Source organism: Oryctolagus cuniculus, chromosome 17, assembly GCF_964237555.1.
Source record: "Oryctolagus cuniculus chromosome 17, mOryCun1.1, whole genome shotgun sequence".
NCBI classification, from domain to species: Eukaryota; Metazoa; Chordata; class Mammalia; order Lagomorpha; family Leporidae; genus Oryctolagus; species Oryctolagus cuniculus.
Genome location: NC_091448.1, coordinates 54,220,935 through 54,233,659, shown reverse-complemented (window position 1 = coordinate 54,233,659; position 12,725 = coordinate 54,220,935). Strand labels below are relative to the sequence as shown.

General features: G+C 55.1%; 1 protein-coding gene across 7 annotated transcripts in view; it reads left to right on the top strand.

Annotated features, from left to right (window-relative positions):
* Positions 1-12,725, top strand: part of GAS7 (growth arrest specific 7) — a 248,566-nt gene that overhangs the window by 183,723 nt on the left and 52,118 nt on the right. For all 7 annotated transcript variants that reach the window (XM_051824485.2, XM_051824489.2, XM_051824484.2 and 4 more), the window contains one exon: positions 10,630-10,710. In XM_051824485.2, the coding sequence (XP_051680445.1) occupies positions 10,630-10,710 (81 nt within the window). The remainder of the gene's footprint in view (positions 1-10,629; positions 10,711-12,725) is intronic.

The window sequence follows — 12,725 nt, the reverse complement described above, 5'->3', positions numbered from 1 at the left end:
GATCCTTCTCTTTATTCCTGTATCAACACTGCACAATTCTCTCTCTGTGTGTCTTTAAAGGGTTTATTTATTTATTTGAAAGCCAGAGTGACAAAGAGAAAGGAGAAATCTTCAGTCTGCTGGTTCACTACCAAAATGCCCACAACAACCAGGGCTAGGGCCAAGTTGAAGCCGGGAGCCTGGAGCTCCATCCAGGTCTCCCACGTGAGTGGCAGGAACCCACTGCCAGCTGCCTCCCAGAAGCAGTAGCAGAAAACTAGATCAGAAGCTCAGAGTAGCCAGGACTCAAACCAGGCCCTCTAATACAGGATGTAGGTGTCCCGAGTGGCAGCTTAACCCACTGCTGTGCCACAACACCCACCCCTTGTCTCTGTCTTTCCATCTTGGAAACTTCTTATGTACAATAGATCTCCCCACCCCCACGGATGTGTCCAAAGTGCATTCCTGAAGCCACAGATGTTACTGAACTGAGTATACACTGGGTTGTTTTTTCCCTATATATACTTACCCATGATAAGGTTCCATTTCTAGATTAGGCTCAGTAAGAGTTTAACAACAATAACTAATAGTGCTGGCACCACGGCTCACTGCGGTGCCGGCACCCCAGGTTCTAGTCCCAGTTGGGGCACTGGTTCTGTCCCGGTTGCCCCTCTTCCAGTCCAGCTCTCTGCTGTGGCCTGGGAGTGCAGTGGAGGATGGCCCAAGTGCTTGTGCCCTGCACCCCATGGGAGACCAGGAGAAGCACCTGGCTCCTGCCTTCGGATCAGCACAGCATGCCGGCCATGGTGGCCATTTGGGGGATGAACCAACGGAAGGAAGACCTTTCTCTGTCTCTCTCTCTCTCACTGTCTAACTCTGCCTTCCAAAAAAAAAAAAAAAGAATAAGAAAACAAAAACAAAAAACAAACTCATAGTAACAATCTACTGCAATCAGAATGACATGAATGTATTCTCTTCTCTAACTCAAAATATCTTACTTTCAACCATCTGCACCTAACAGAAGCACTCACAGCTTCTCTGTGGCATCCCTGAGTTGCCAGCATCACTCCTCTCACATCTTGGGACCATGAAGTAATATGTAAGGGTTGGCTGCACACAAGCATTGTGATAATGTGATAGGTGGTCTGATAGCCGAGACAGCTATGAGTTCACCAACAGGCTAGCAGCGTATACAGCATGGATACGCCAGGCCCAGGTACGATTCATTTGCCAGGTGGGACAGAGCAGGATAGGGTAAGATGTCATCATGCTACGCACAACTTAAATGTGTAAATTGTGTATTTCTAGAGTGTTCCATGTAGTATTCTCAGACTGCAGCTAGCCACGGCTGACTGACATCATGGAAAGCAGAACCCGGGATAGGGAGAGATGGTTGTCCCTGGTAGAAGATCTGAGCATGGTGTACAGTCAATACATCATCTTCTTGCTTTGCTTTCCTTTCTATGAATGGAACTGTAGCACGTGTCTCTGGAATATCATTTGAGCAGTTTCCCCTGCCTGTACAAGCACATACATGTTACTCATGCCCTTTTATAAAAGTGGGAACTTTTGCACACTTAGCACTCACATCCTTAGCTCGTTTGCTGTACGGCTGTGCAAAACACCATGGAGTGTAATCTGTCCCCTGGGGATGGACCCTCAGCTTGCTGCCTCCCCAGAAATCCCCCAGATTCCCTTATGCTTGCATCCCTGCACCCGTAGGACTATTGTTGGCTTACAGGCTGTATGTATTTGGGATTCTGATAGCAACTTCCAAACCGTTTCACCCAGAGAGGCATTGGTGCCTGTTTCCCCAGGCCCACCCTACACAGGGGCTATCCCTTTGGAAAGATCTTACTCATCTCATGAGTCAACAAATCGTGTCTTGTGGTCTTGGCTCATGTTTCTCCAGCCTTGGGGGAGAACATGTCGGTCGACCAGTTGTCATTGTGTTCTGGTAAACCACCTGTGTATGTTCTTTGCCTTTTTAAAAACTGTGCTGCATCCTGCTTTGTAATTCATGGGATGTGAAGGGAAGCAGAGCTGTGTTTTCCCAGTCCCCCGCTCAGTCTCCCTGTCCCCCTAGATTTCTTTTGATCTGCTGCTCATACAGGTGCATGTGGTTTTATTTATTTATTTGTTTATTTATTTATTTATTTATTGACAGGCAGAGTGGACAGTGAGAGAGAGAGAGACAGAGAGAAAGGTCTTCCTTTGCTGTTGGTTCACCCTCCATGGCCACCACGGTCGGCGCGCTGCGGCCGGCGCACTGCGCTGATCCGAAGCCAGGAGCCAGGTGCTTCTCCTGGTCTCCCATGGGGTGCAGGGCCCAAGCACTTGGGTCATCCTCCACTGCACTCCCTGGCCACAGCAGAGAGCTGGCCTGGAAGAGGGGCAACCGGGACAGAATCCGGCACCCCGACCGGGACTAGAACCCCGTGTGCTGGTGCTGCAAGGCAAAGGATTAGCCTAGTGAGCCACGGCGCCGGCCGGTGCATGTGATTTTTTAACCAGCCAGTTGTCATATTTCTGGACTTTGTTCTAGTACTCACTTTGCTCCAAGTCTTCCTTCATCCATGGAATGCTTTTTTACTGAGGGGAGCTATGGCTGGTAGCCCAGCAGGTTAAACCACCGCATGCAATGCCAGCATCCCATATCAGAGTGCCAGCTCAAGTACCAGCTGCTCCGCTTGCCATCCAGCTCCCTGCTAGCATGCCTGGGAAAGCTGTTGCTGATGGCCCAAGAACCTGCTACTCACATGGGAGACCCGTGTGGCTCCTGGCTTCGTGTTGGCCCTGCCCTAGCTGTTGCAGTCATTGAGGGAGTGAAGCAGCAATGGAAGATCTCTCTGTGTTTCCTTCTGTCCGTCACGCTGCCTTTCAGATAATAAATAAGTAAATATTAAACACACACTCACACACACACACACACACACACACGCAGAGACCAAGTGCCTGCAGTTCCCAGTGTCCCCAGAGAAACAGCTGCTGGGAGGGGTGGATGGGAGAGCAGGCCTGCAGCCATGGGAGACCATGCATCTGGAGGGGGTGTCAGCTCCCCCCCCCCCGACAGCAGGGACACTGCTCCTCCCCAGGGCACAAAAAGTCTGCAGGTCAGTGACAAGGACACAGGCTGGACCGTGAAAGTCCCCAGGTAAGAATATCTCACTGGCTGCGGTCTCTTTTCCTTCAGCTCGGTCCACACCGAGGACCCAGGAGCTCAACTGATTGAAACTCTTGGCCTCGCCCTCTCGCTCAGGACCTGCGCCCGCCTCCCCCACGGGACTTCCGGGAGATGCTTCTGGAAGCTCCCCCTGCTGGGCCCTGCGTCCACTCCCTGGAGCCTTCCCCCTGCGGCCTTTCCCTCCTCTTCTCCTTTTTTCTGACTCTGGATAGACTCACGCTTGATCTTTGCTGGAAAGCCGAGGAGCAGTCTGGGTAGACTCCAAGGACAGGCATGATGAGGTTTGTCACAATCTAGAAATGTACCAGGTGTCCTGGGTCACTGAGGTGGAGGACAGCCACGTGTGAAGCTATGGCTCTCCAGCCACAGGGGTAGAGATAATGAGCATCTCGGGCACTCCTTAAATTGACAGGCTCCACCTTACCTAAACCCAAGTCTGACCCTCTGGGTTTTTGTCTGATTCAGATACCTCCCGATCTGTGATGGGTTCTGTTACAGTTTCACCAGGCACTGTACCCTTTTTCCCCATCTCTGGTTTGTCCTAGAGATTGCTTAAGAAAACATGATGAGGCCGGCGTTGTGTACAGCCGATTAAGCCCATATCAGAGCACTGGCTCAAGTCCCAGCTGCTCTGTTTCCAATCCAGCTCCTTGTTAATGTGTCTGGGAGGGCAGCAGGTGATGGCCCCAGTACATGGACACCCTACCACCTATGTGGAAGATACAGATGGAGGTTCCAGGCTCCTGGATACAACCTGGTCCAGCCCTGGCCATCGTGGCCATTTAGGAAATGAATCAGCAGATGAAAGATTTCTTCCCGGCTCCTGTAACTCTGCCTTTCAAATAATAAACAACTCTTTAGAAAAATAATGATTCTGGGTTCCACCCAACGTCTGAGGAGCCTGGATCTCTGGCATAAAGTCCGAGGATCTGCGCCAGTGGCTCTGTGAGTGTTAATTTGGGAAGTGAGAGCAGAGCTTTGCCAGGGGCCCATGCTTAGGGTCTGCATCCCAGGCATCCAGGCCATGGGGTTGGCAAAGTTCGCCTCCTGACACCTGCCTACAGTTGTCTCAGCCGAAGGTGGGGGTCACAGAGCCTGTGAACTTGCCATCAGCTGCCAGCGCTTTTGGGATCATGCACCACACACATTTTCTTCTCAGACTGTAGTCCGTTCTTTTTTTTTTTTTTTTAATTCTTTTTTTTTTGACAGGCAGAGTGGACAGTGAGAGAGAGAGACAGAGACAGAGAGAAAGGTCTTCCTTTGCCTTTGGTTCACCCTCCAGTGGCCACCGTGGCCGGCGCATTGCGCTGATCCGATGGCAGGAGCCAGGTGCTTCTCCTGGTCTCCCATGGGGTGCAGGGCCCAAGCACTTGGGCCATCCTCCACTGCACTCCCGGACCACAGCAGAGAGCTGGCCTGGAAGAGGGGCAACCGGGACAGAATCCGGTGCCCCGACCGGGACTAGAACCCGGTGTGCCAGCACCGCAAGGCGGAGGATTAGCCTAGTGAGCCGCGGCGCCAGCCTGTAGTCCGTTCTTACTGCCCCTCAACCCAAATCCAGATCCGTCCTCTCCTTCTCAGTGCTAGGGATTCTACAAGGGTGCTTCAGAATGTCCATGCAAAGTGTGCATTGCGAGGAAGCTGTGCAGTGATATAAAATTAACACCTTTTCCATCCGTTTTCCTACACACTTGACTTTTTAAAAATTTATCCAGAAGGCAGAGAGAAAGACAGAGAGAGACACACACAGATAGATCTCCTTTCAGCTGGTTCACCACCCTCCCCCACCAGATGGCTGCAGCAGCTGGGGCTGTCCAGGAGCCAGGAACTGAGTCCAGGTCTCCCACGTCAGTAGCAGGGACCCAAGTACTTGATCCGTCACCAGCTGCCCGCCTGGGTGTGCATTGGAAGTGGAGTAGCTGAGACTCAGGGCTGAAACCATGCACTCTGACATGGGATGCAAGCATCTCTAGTGGTGACCATGCTAACCCCAGGTACTACTTTTTTGCCCTGCTGAGAGATTGTGTAGTTGGAATTCAAATTTTAATTAATTTCTTTATAAAATTATTTGAGAGGCCAGTTACAGAGAGAGAGAGAGAGAGAGATATCTTCTATCCACTGGTTTACTCTCCAAATGCCCACAATGGCCAGAGCTGGGCCAGGCCAAAGCCAGGAGCCAGGAGCTTCTTGCGGGTCTCCCACATGGGTGCAGGAGTCCAAGCTCTTGGGCCACCTTCTGCTGCTCTCCCAGGCACATTAGCTGGGAGCTAGATCAGAAATCGAGCAGCTGGGATTCGAACCAGTGCTCATATGGCATGCAGAGTCACAGCTGGTGGCTTAACCTGCAGCACCACAATACTGACCCCTTATTTAATGTCTTTAAAATAAATTTTCAGTTGACACACAGTAATTAAAATGTCATTTAAAGAAGGGATTGGGAATGTCCTGTAGCTATATACTCCTAACCAGAAGGCATTGAAAAGCCAGGAACCAAGGAAACCCAGGAGCAAGGGAGAGTACAGAAGTTTCTAGGACCTGCTGCAGGCTGAGTCCCAATGGGGAGAGGAAGGAGGCCCGGCCCGGCCTCCACAGGTGCTGCAGTTGCGTTCTGAGCATGCCCATTGCAGGTTCTGTGTCTGCTGCTAGCTGGGTACGTGTGCCAGGCTGGAGCACCTGTGAGTCCCCTGGGAATCACCTCCACAATGAGGGTATTGGCATGGCCTAGGAGGTCAGGGCGGCTTCCAGGTAAGGAGAAACAAGGACTGGAGAAAGGGCGAGTAGGTGTCTGCCTAAGAGAGACTGTTCTCAGCCCACACAGCCCCTCCTCGTGAGGAAAGACCATGGTTGGGGCCACTTCTGAACAAGAGGGCAAGAAAGAGAGCCAGGAGCGCAGAAGGGGGTGTATGAGCACAGGCAAAGGGGCAGGGACCCCGAAGACCCCACAGCCAGATCTTCCCTATGGTTATTTCACCTGATGGCCACTGGGGGCAGCAGAGAGCAAGCACACCACCAAGAACGGGGCACAGCCCAAGTAGGAGGCCAGTAGCTGACCCGAGACTTACACAGACAGACTGTAGACAAATCCACAAGGACAGTGGCCCAGGTCCAGGGGCTGTGTGGTTTCCCCACTGAAGACCAAAACCCCTGATGCAGGCAAAAATCAGTCTTCACAAGGCAGGCACAAAGTCTCCAAGTGACTGTTCAGTAAGTTACCTAGCTCAAAGGTTTTAAAATGCTCAGTTATTAAGGAGAGGGCATCTTATGCATAGAAGCCCAGGGCTACAGCCTGCCAGCTTTCAACTGCGCTGTCTGTTGTCTTCCACGTGGGGCAGCTGCTGTAACCTGCCTCTGGCCCCTGGACTTGATCACAAGAGAGTGGCTGGCCCTGGGGGTACTGTTTTGCCCATAGTTGGTCCAGTCACACGTGCACACGTGTGTGTGTGTGTGTGTGTGTTTGGCTGCTCTGGTTTCAGCAGAAGAGGTCCGAATGGAGGTCCCTTGCTGCTGGGAAGACGTGTTGGGTGGGAAGAGGCATCCTGGGCACAGCTCACTGCTTCCCCTCTGACCTCACTGTGCCTCCCAGGGGATCTGGGCTCTGCCTGGCTGTGGCTATGCTAGTAGGAGTCGGGCCGGTCACCTGGGATGGATGTGCGGAGAGTGCCAAAGGGCCCCGGGCTGCTGCTTCAGCCTTGCTTTGCGCTGGTGCAGGAGCCCGGCGTGCTCTCAGAGGCTCGGAGAGTCTTTTACAAGGCAGCTCCCTCCGTGGGGTGGCACGGTCATCTGGGGTGGCTGGTCCTGCCGCTGTGCCAGGGCCCCCGTGGCTCTGTCCAGAGTCTGTTGTAAGCTCTCGGTCGTTTCTGTGTGTGGGGTTGGGCAGATCTGGCCACGGCTACAGATGGACCAGGCTGAACCCTTTAGATGGAGCCCATCTGGAGTAAAAGATGGGACTTAGGGGGACTCTGGCTTCTGGGAGAGCCTGGCAGCAAACAGGACACCAAGTGCCAAGAAAGGGCCTTCCTCCAGGAGCCAGCATGGAAAACAGGGTCCTGACTATGATTTCAGGGCCTCTCACAGCAGCCCCTGAGTCCTGGCTCCCTGCTTGTCGCTCTGTTCCCTGGAAAGCCGGGGCAGGCAGGAGCAGGGAGCCTTCGTTTGTCTGCCAAGTGGTGTGGATCCTGCTGTTAGCCTGTGCCTCGACATCACTGGTCCTTGGCGGTGCCTTGCAGGTGCAGCTCAGGTGATGCTGAATGGGTGAGAGGCTGGGAGGAGGAGTCAGGGCTCAAATTGGGACCGTCTGCCACAGCCAGAAGATAAAATGTAGGGTCCACATGAAGCTGGTGCATCTTCCTTTTTTGCATATTATTTTATTTATTTGAGAGGCACACACACACACACACACACACACACACATTTCCCATCTGTTAAACTCCCCAAATGCCCTCAACAGCCAGGGGCTGAGGGCAGGAGCTGGGAACCCCATCAGCTCTCCCACATGGATTATAAGAGGAACCCAATTACTGGCACTACCACCTGTAGCCTCCCAGGGTCTGCATTAGCAGGAAACTCGAACAGTAACCCAGGCACTTGGATATAGGATGCAGGCCTCATAGCCGCTAAGGCCAAACACCCATTCCCAATCAGCTTGCTTTTGAAATAAGAGCAGTGAGTGAGGCTGTGAAGACGGGGGACAGGTCTCCGGGGAACCTCCCCTGCTGTTAGGTTGGACAGAGGGTCTGGCTATCCCTGGAGAGCTGAGGAGCCCCTCAGGTGGGACCCCCTCTTGTGCTGTCCTCTCTCCCACCCCTCTGGTGTCCCGTCTGTCCATGCACATGAGGGGTGGACATCAGGGTGTGGCTCTGTACTGTGTGGGCAGTGGACAAAGTGCTGGCTTCCCAGGAGGGGGCTGGGTGGAACCTGTGTGTCCAAGGTATCATAGGTCAGGTTCTTAGGCCAACTTGACACAGGAGGTTCTACTGGGAGGGTGCTGCTGCGGGGAGGAGGGAAGCCACTTTGCAGTGCGGTCACCGCAGATGTCTCTGCCACCCATGGGGAGCTCTGAGCCAGGGGAGGAGGACGAGGGCTTTGAGAATCTTTAGATTTGAGGCTGGGGGTTGGGTGGACCTTTGACCCGCACTGATGGGGCAGTGGAAGTGGTAGAGACCCCAGGCATAGCTTTGGTGGAGAGCAGTGCCCTGAGAGGGACTCAGCTGTGTGCCCACTATTGAGAGTATGGCCGGGGCAGAGGACTGACTGCAATGAAGAGAAGCAAGCCTGGGAGGCTGCATGGTGGAAGAGGTGTGTTAGCTGAGGTGTGATGAATGCATAAGGCTGTGATATCCAGGGAGGGTGAGGGGGTGAACAGTTGGCAAAGGCACATACAGTGGTCAGTGAGTTGCGTTCACTGGGCCTGGAGCAGTCAGACTGGGCATGCAGACAGGGCCTGGCCCCGGAGCACTGCTGGGAGCACCCACGGAGTATGGACCTTGAAATCTGTGGGTGGTGGGTCGGCGCTGCGGCTCACTAGGCTAATCCTCTGCCTGCGGCGCCGGCACACCGGATTCTAGTCCCGGTCGGGGTGCCAGATTCTGTCCCGGTTGCCCCTCTTCCAGGCCAGCTCTCTGCTGTGGCCCAGGAGTGCAGTGGAGGATGGCCCAGGTGCTTGGGCCCTGCACCCCATGGGAGACCAGGAGAGGCACCTAGCTCCTGGCTTCAGATCAGCGCGGTGCACCGGCCGCAGCGGCCATTGGAGGGTGAACCAGTGGCAAAGGAAGACCTTTCTCTCTGTCTCTGTCTCTCTCTCTCTCTGTCTCTCTCTCTCTCTCTCACTGTCCACTCTGCATGTCAAAAAAAAAAAAAAAAATCTGTGGGTGGTGGGCCGGCGCCGCAGCTCACTAGGCTAATCCTCCACCTGCGGCGCCGGCACCCCGGGTTCTAGTCCCGGTCGGGGTGCCGGTTCTGTCCCGGTTGCCCCTCTTCCAGGCCAGCTCTCTGCTGTGGCCTGGGAGTGCAGTGGAGGATGGCCCAAGTGCTTGGGCCCTGCACCCCATGGGAGACCAGGAGAAGCACCTGGCTCCTGCCATCGGATAAGCGTGGTGCGCGGCCGCAGTGCACCGGCGGCGGTGGCCATTGGAGGGTGAACCAACGGCAAAGGAAGACCTTTCTCTCTGTCTCTCTCTCTCACTGTCCACTCTGCCTGTCAAAAAAAAAAAAAAAAAAAAAAAAGAATCTGTGGGTGGTATTGCAATGGATTTCCTGAGTGACCTGCATGCGGCAGGAGCCGGCCTAGCTGTGTGCAGACTGATTGCAGGTGCAGAGAGGCCACAGGTGGATGAGGACCGAGTGAGATGGAGCAGAGAGAGGAGGGGGGACCAATGGGCTGTGGGTGGAGGGGCTGGTGAAGCCATGCGGGTTCTGTCTCTGGCTGTCCAGGAGCTGGGGAGCTAGGAGGAGATGGCTGGAGAGGGGAGTCTGAGCGGATTTTGTGGATGGGAAGAACATGGGGTGGGGGAGCCAGCAGGCTCCAGTGGGGGCTGATCCTGCAGGCAGAGCGGTAGAGAAGCTTCTAAGAAAAGGGCTGGACCAGGCCGAAGCCAGGAGCCAGGAATGCAGTCCAGGTCTCCCATGTGAGTGGCAGGGACCCAACAACTCGAGCCGTCACTGCTGCCTCTCAGGGTATGCGTGGGCAGGGAGCTGCAGGCAGGAGCCAAAGCCAGGGTCCGAATGGCAGGATCTGAGATACTGGATGTGGGCCTCCCAAGCAGTGTCTTATTTGCAAGGCCAAACGCCGGCCCCGGAAAGTATCATTTTTATCACTAGATAATTTTATACGAAGGCTGTGCTTGCATCAGCGAACCAGATGAAGTAGGGTTGGGAACGCTATGGTGCAGTGGCCATCTTAGTTTTGTTTCTGGTTGGACCGCGTAGCTGGGTAGCGGAAGAGGGGGGGCGGGGCCAGGCAGGCGTGGGTGCTGTTCTAATGAGACCTGGAACAGCAGAGTGGAGATGGACCGTGGAAGTCACACTGGGTGTCTCTCAAACCCAGGGCCAGGGCGCTTTCCTCTGTACTTTGGGGCCTTGGAGGACCGGTGGTGTTTGGGGACCAGTGCCCAGTTAACAGCTGGACTTCCAGGACTAGTGTCTGCAGGCCTCAGGACAGAAGTGGAAGTGAATGAATGAATGAATGAATGAGAGCTCTGGGTAGGGGGTGGGCGGGGGGGGGGGGGCACCGGGGACGTCTCAGGAGCTCCTGACTGGGAGTGCACCTGCCTCTGGCCCCAGCAAGGACGAGCCCTGTTGGCACCAGGGTGGGACAGGAGAAGGCAGGTTCTTCTCTGGCCGGCGTAAGTGGGCAAGGCAGGCGACTGGCTGCTCTCTGCTTCGTTCCGGCTCTGGCCACCTCCTGCCGCTCCATGATTCTCTGCTTGTGAGATTCTCAACGTGCTTTTGTTTCTTTTTCCTTTGACCAGAGACGACCTGGGAACGTCCCAGCAGTGTTCCTGGGATTCCAGCCAGCCCTGGCCCGCACAGGAGCTCCCTGCCTCCGACAGGTACCGTCCACTCATGCAGCCACGACAGCTACAGCTGGGAGGGACCACACACCCACTCCCGTGGTCTCAGAGCCTGACCCCTGGCTTGGGGGTCTTGCAGATCAAAACTGGGGAGGGGTCAGGCCTGGGAGGTCCCAGCAGGTTGGTATCTCCTTGGCAGTGCCAGCAGCAGCTCTGGGGGGCCTCTTGCTCTCACACAATCACAAGCTCAGGTGGGGGAGGGGAGGTGGTTGGGTGCAGTGAGGCGTTGGAGCTCTTCCCTTGGGGGTGGGGACAGAGCTGTTCCCCATGGCTGCCATCCAGGGCTGGGAGGCAGATGTTACAGGGCAGCTTGGAAACACAATGTCTGTGAGGATGTGAGCTCTCCGTCAGCAGAGGCAATCAAGCGTAGGTGGTGGAGGTGGACAGTCCTGTTAACAGGTGGAAAGTTTATCCAGAGGCCTCTTGGGAGACTAACATCATAGTAGACAACTTATGGGATCCACCAGCAGGGAGAACCGCTTCTGACTCCTTGTGGCTTAGAATTTGGAAAGTGTCACCTCCTCCAAGAAGCCTTCTCGGATTATTCACCATCACCCTTCATTCCGGATCTCAGGCACGTGCTGTTCTATTGTCCCTGTCCGTTGTCACTCTGCCGTGACACACCGTAAGTTCTCTGAGGGTGAAGACCTTGTTTCTCACCTCCTCTTGTGGAATCCTCGGTCCCTAACCAGATCCTTGCTTCCTCGTTGAGTGAATTCACAGATGTCTCTGCCGGCACGTGGAGGGCATAAGGTGCCTTCGCTGGTTGTTAACTCGAGCAGTTAACCGCCTAAGCAGAGGGCTGCTGGGAACTTCATTACCATTAACAGCTTGTGAATGTGGCAAGTGCAGCTGGGCAGAGGTGGGGAGGCCAGCAGGAGAGGAGGGGCAGAAGCTGCGGTGCGGATGACAGTGACGTCCCCAGCACCTCTGCAGGGGGAGGTGAGAGCTTCTGTAACGGTGGTGGAATGAGAAGCAGACAGAGGTCTCAAAGGTTTGCTAAAGCGGCGGAGGCAGCGAAAGGGAGAACGGAAGCCAACGAGAGAGGAGTCGGGAACCCGGCCTGGGGAGCGTGGAGGCAGCAGGGCGCCGTGTGAGCCGGGCAGGTTCTCCCACCGTTGTTGCCTTCGGAAATAAAAGCATCCACGTGCGTGATTTGGGGGGTAGGAAAGTGTTACCAGCGGAAGAACTTAAAACTGGGGGAGGTGATGTGAGGGACTGGTGTTTCCTGTTGAACGTCCTTCTAGGTTGCTGAAAATGCTTCATTGCTGTCACACACACACACACGCACACACACGCACACACACACGCGCGCCTTCAACAGTGCTTTCATTTAAAAAGGAACTCGTGTGAGGAGGGAGATGGGGCTGTACCTGCTACGTTCTCAAAGCCACTGATGTGGACATGCCCAGCCTCCCCCTGCTGCCGGGTTAACTGCTCAAGTGGAAGACTCAGAGGTGTGACGTATGCCCCCTGTGGTGGTGGAGACATTTTTGCGGGCAGAGAAGCGAGGCTGTGGTTAAGGGGCTGATTCGGGAGCCGGGGGCCAGTCCCCAGAAGTGGCCCCTTCCGCCTTCCAAGCTGCCAGTGACAGCAGGCAGATGTGAGCACGCTGCTTTGTCTTCCCTTCTTGTTCGCAGGGTCTCTTTTTCTCACTAGCGTGAATGATGTGAGGTTGCGGCCTGATTCCTGGCTGGCACCCCGCCACCCGGCCACTGACACTGCAGGGAGAACCCCACGGGGTCTTCAGGCCGGAGCCGTCCCTGGAGTGGGATGGGAGGGCGGTGCAGGCATGGGCAGGCTGGGGCATGGTGGTGCGGCAGGCATGTGGCTGCTCGCCCCCTCAGAACCCTGGGGTTGCCTCTTCCAAGCCGGCTTTCTTGGTACCTCTGCAGTAGCCTGCTGTCCCCTCTGGGACAGGTTTGTAAGATTACAGCTGGCAAAATGGGGGCCTTGGCTCAGTGCTTCTCTCAGCCAGGCCTCCAGGGGAGCCT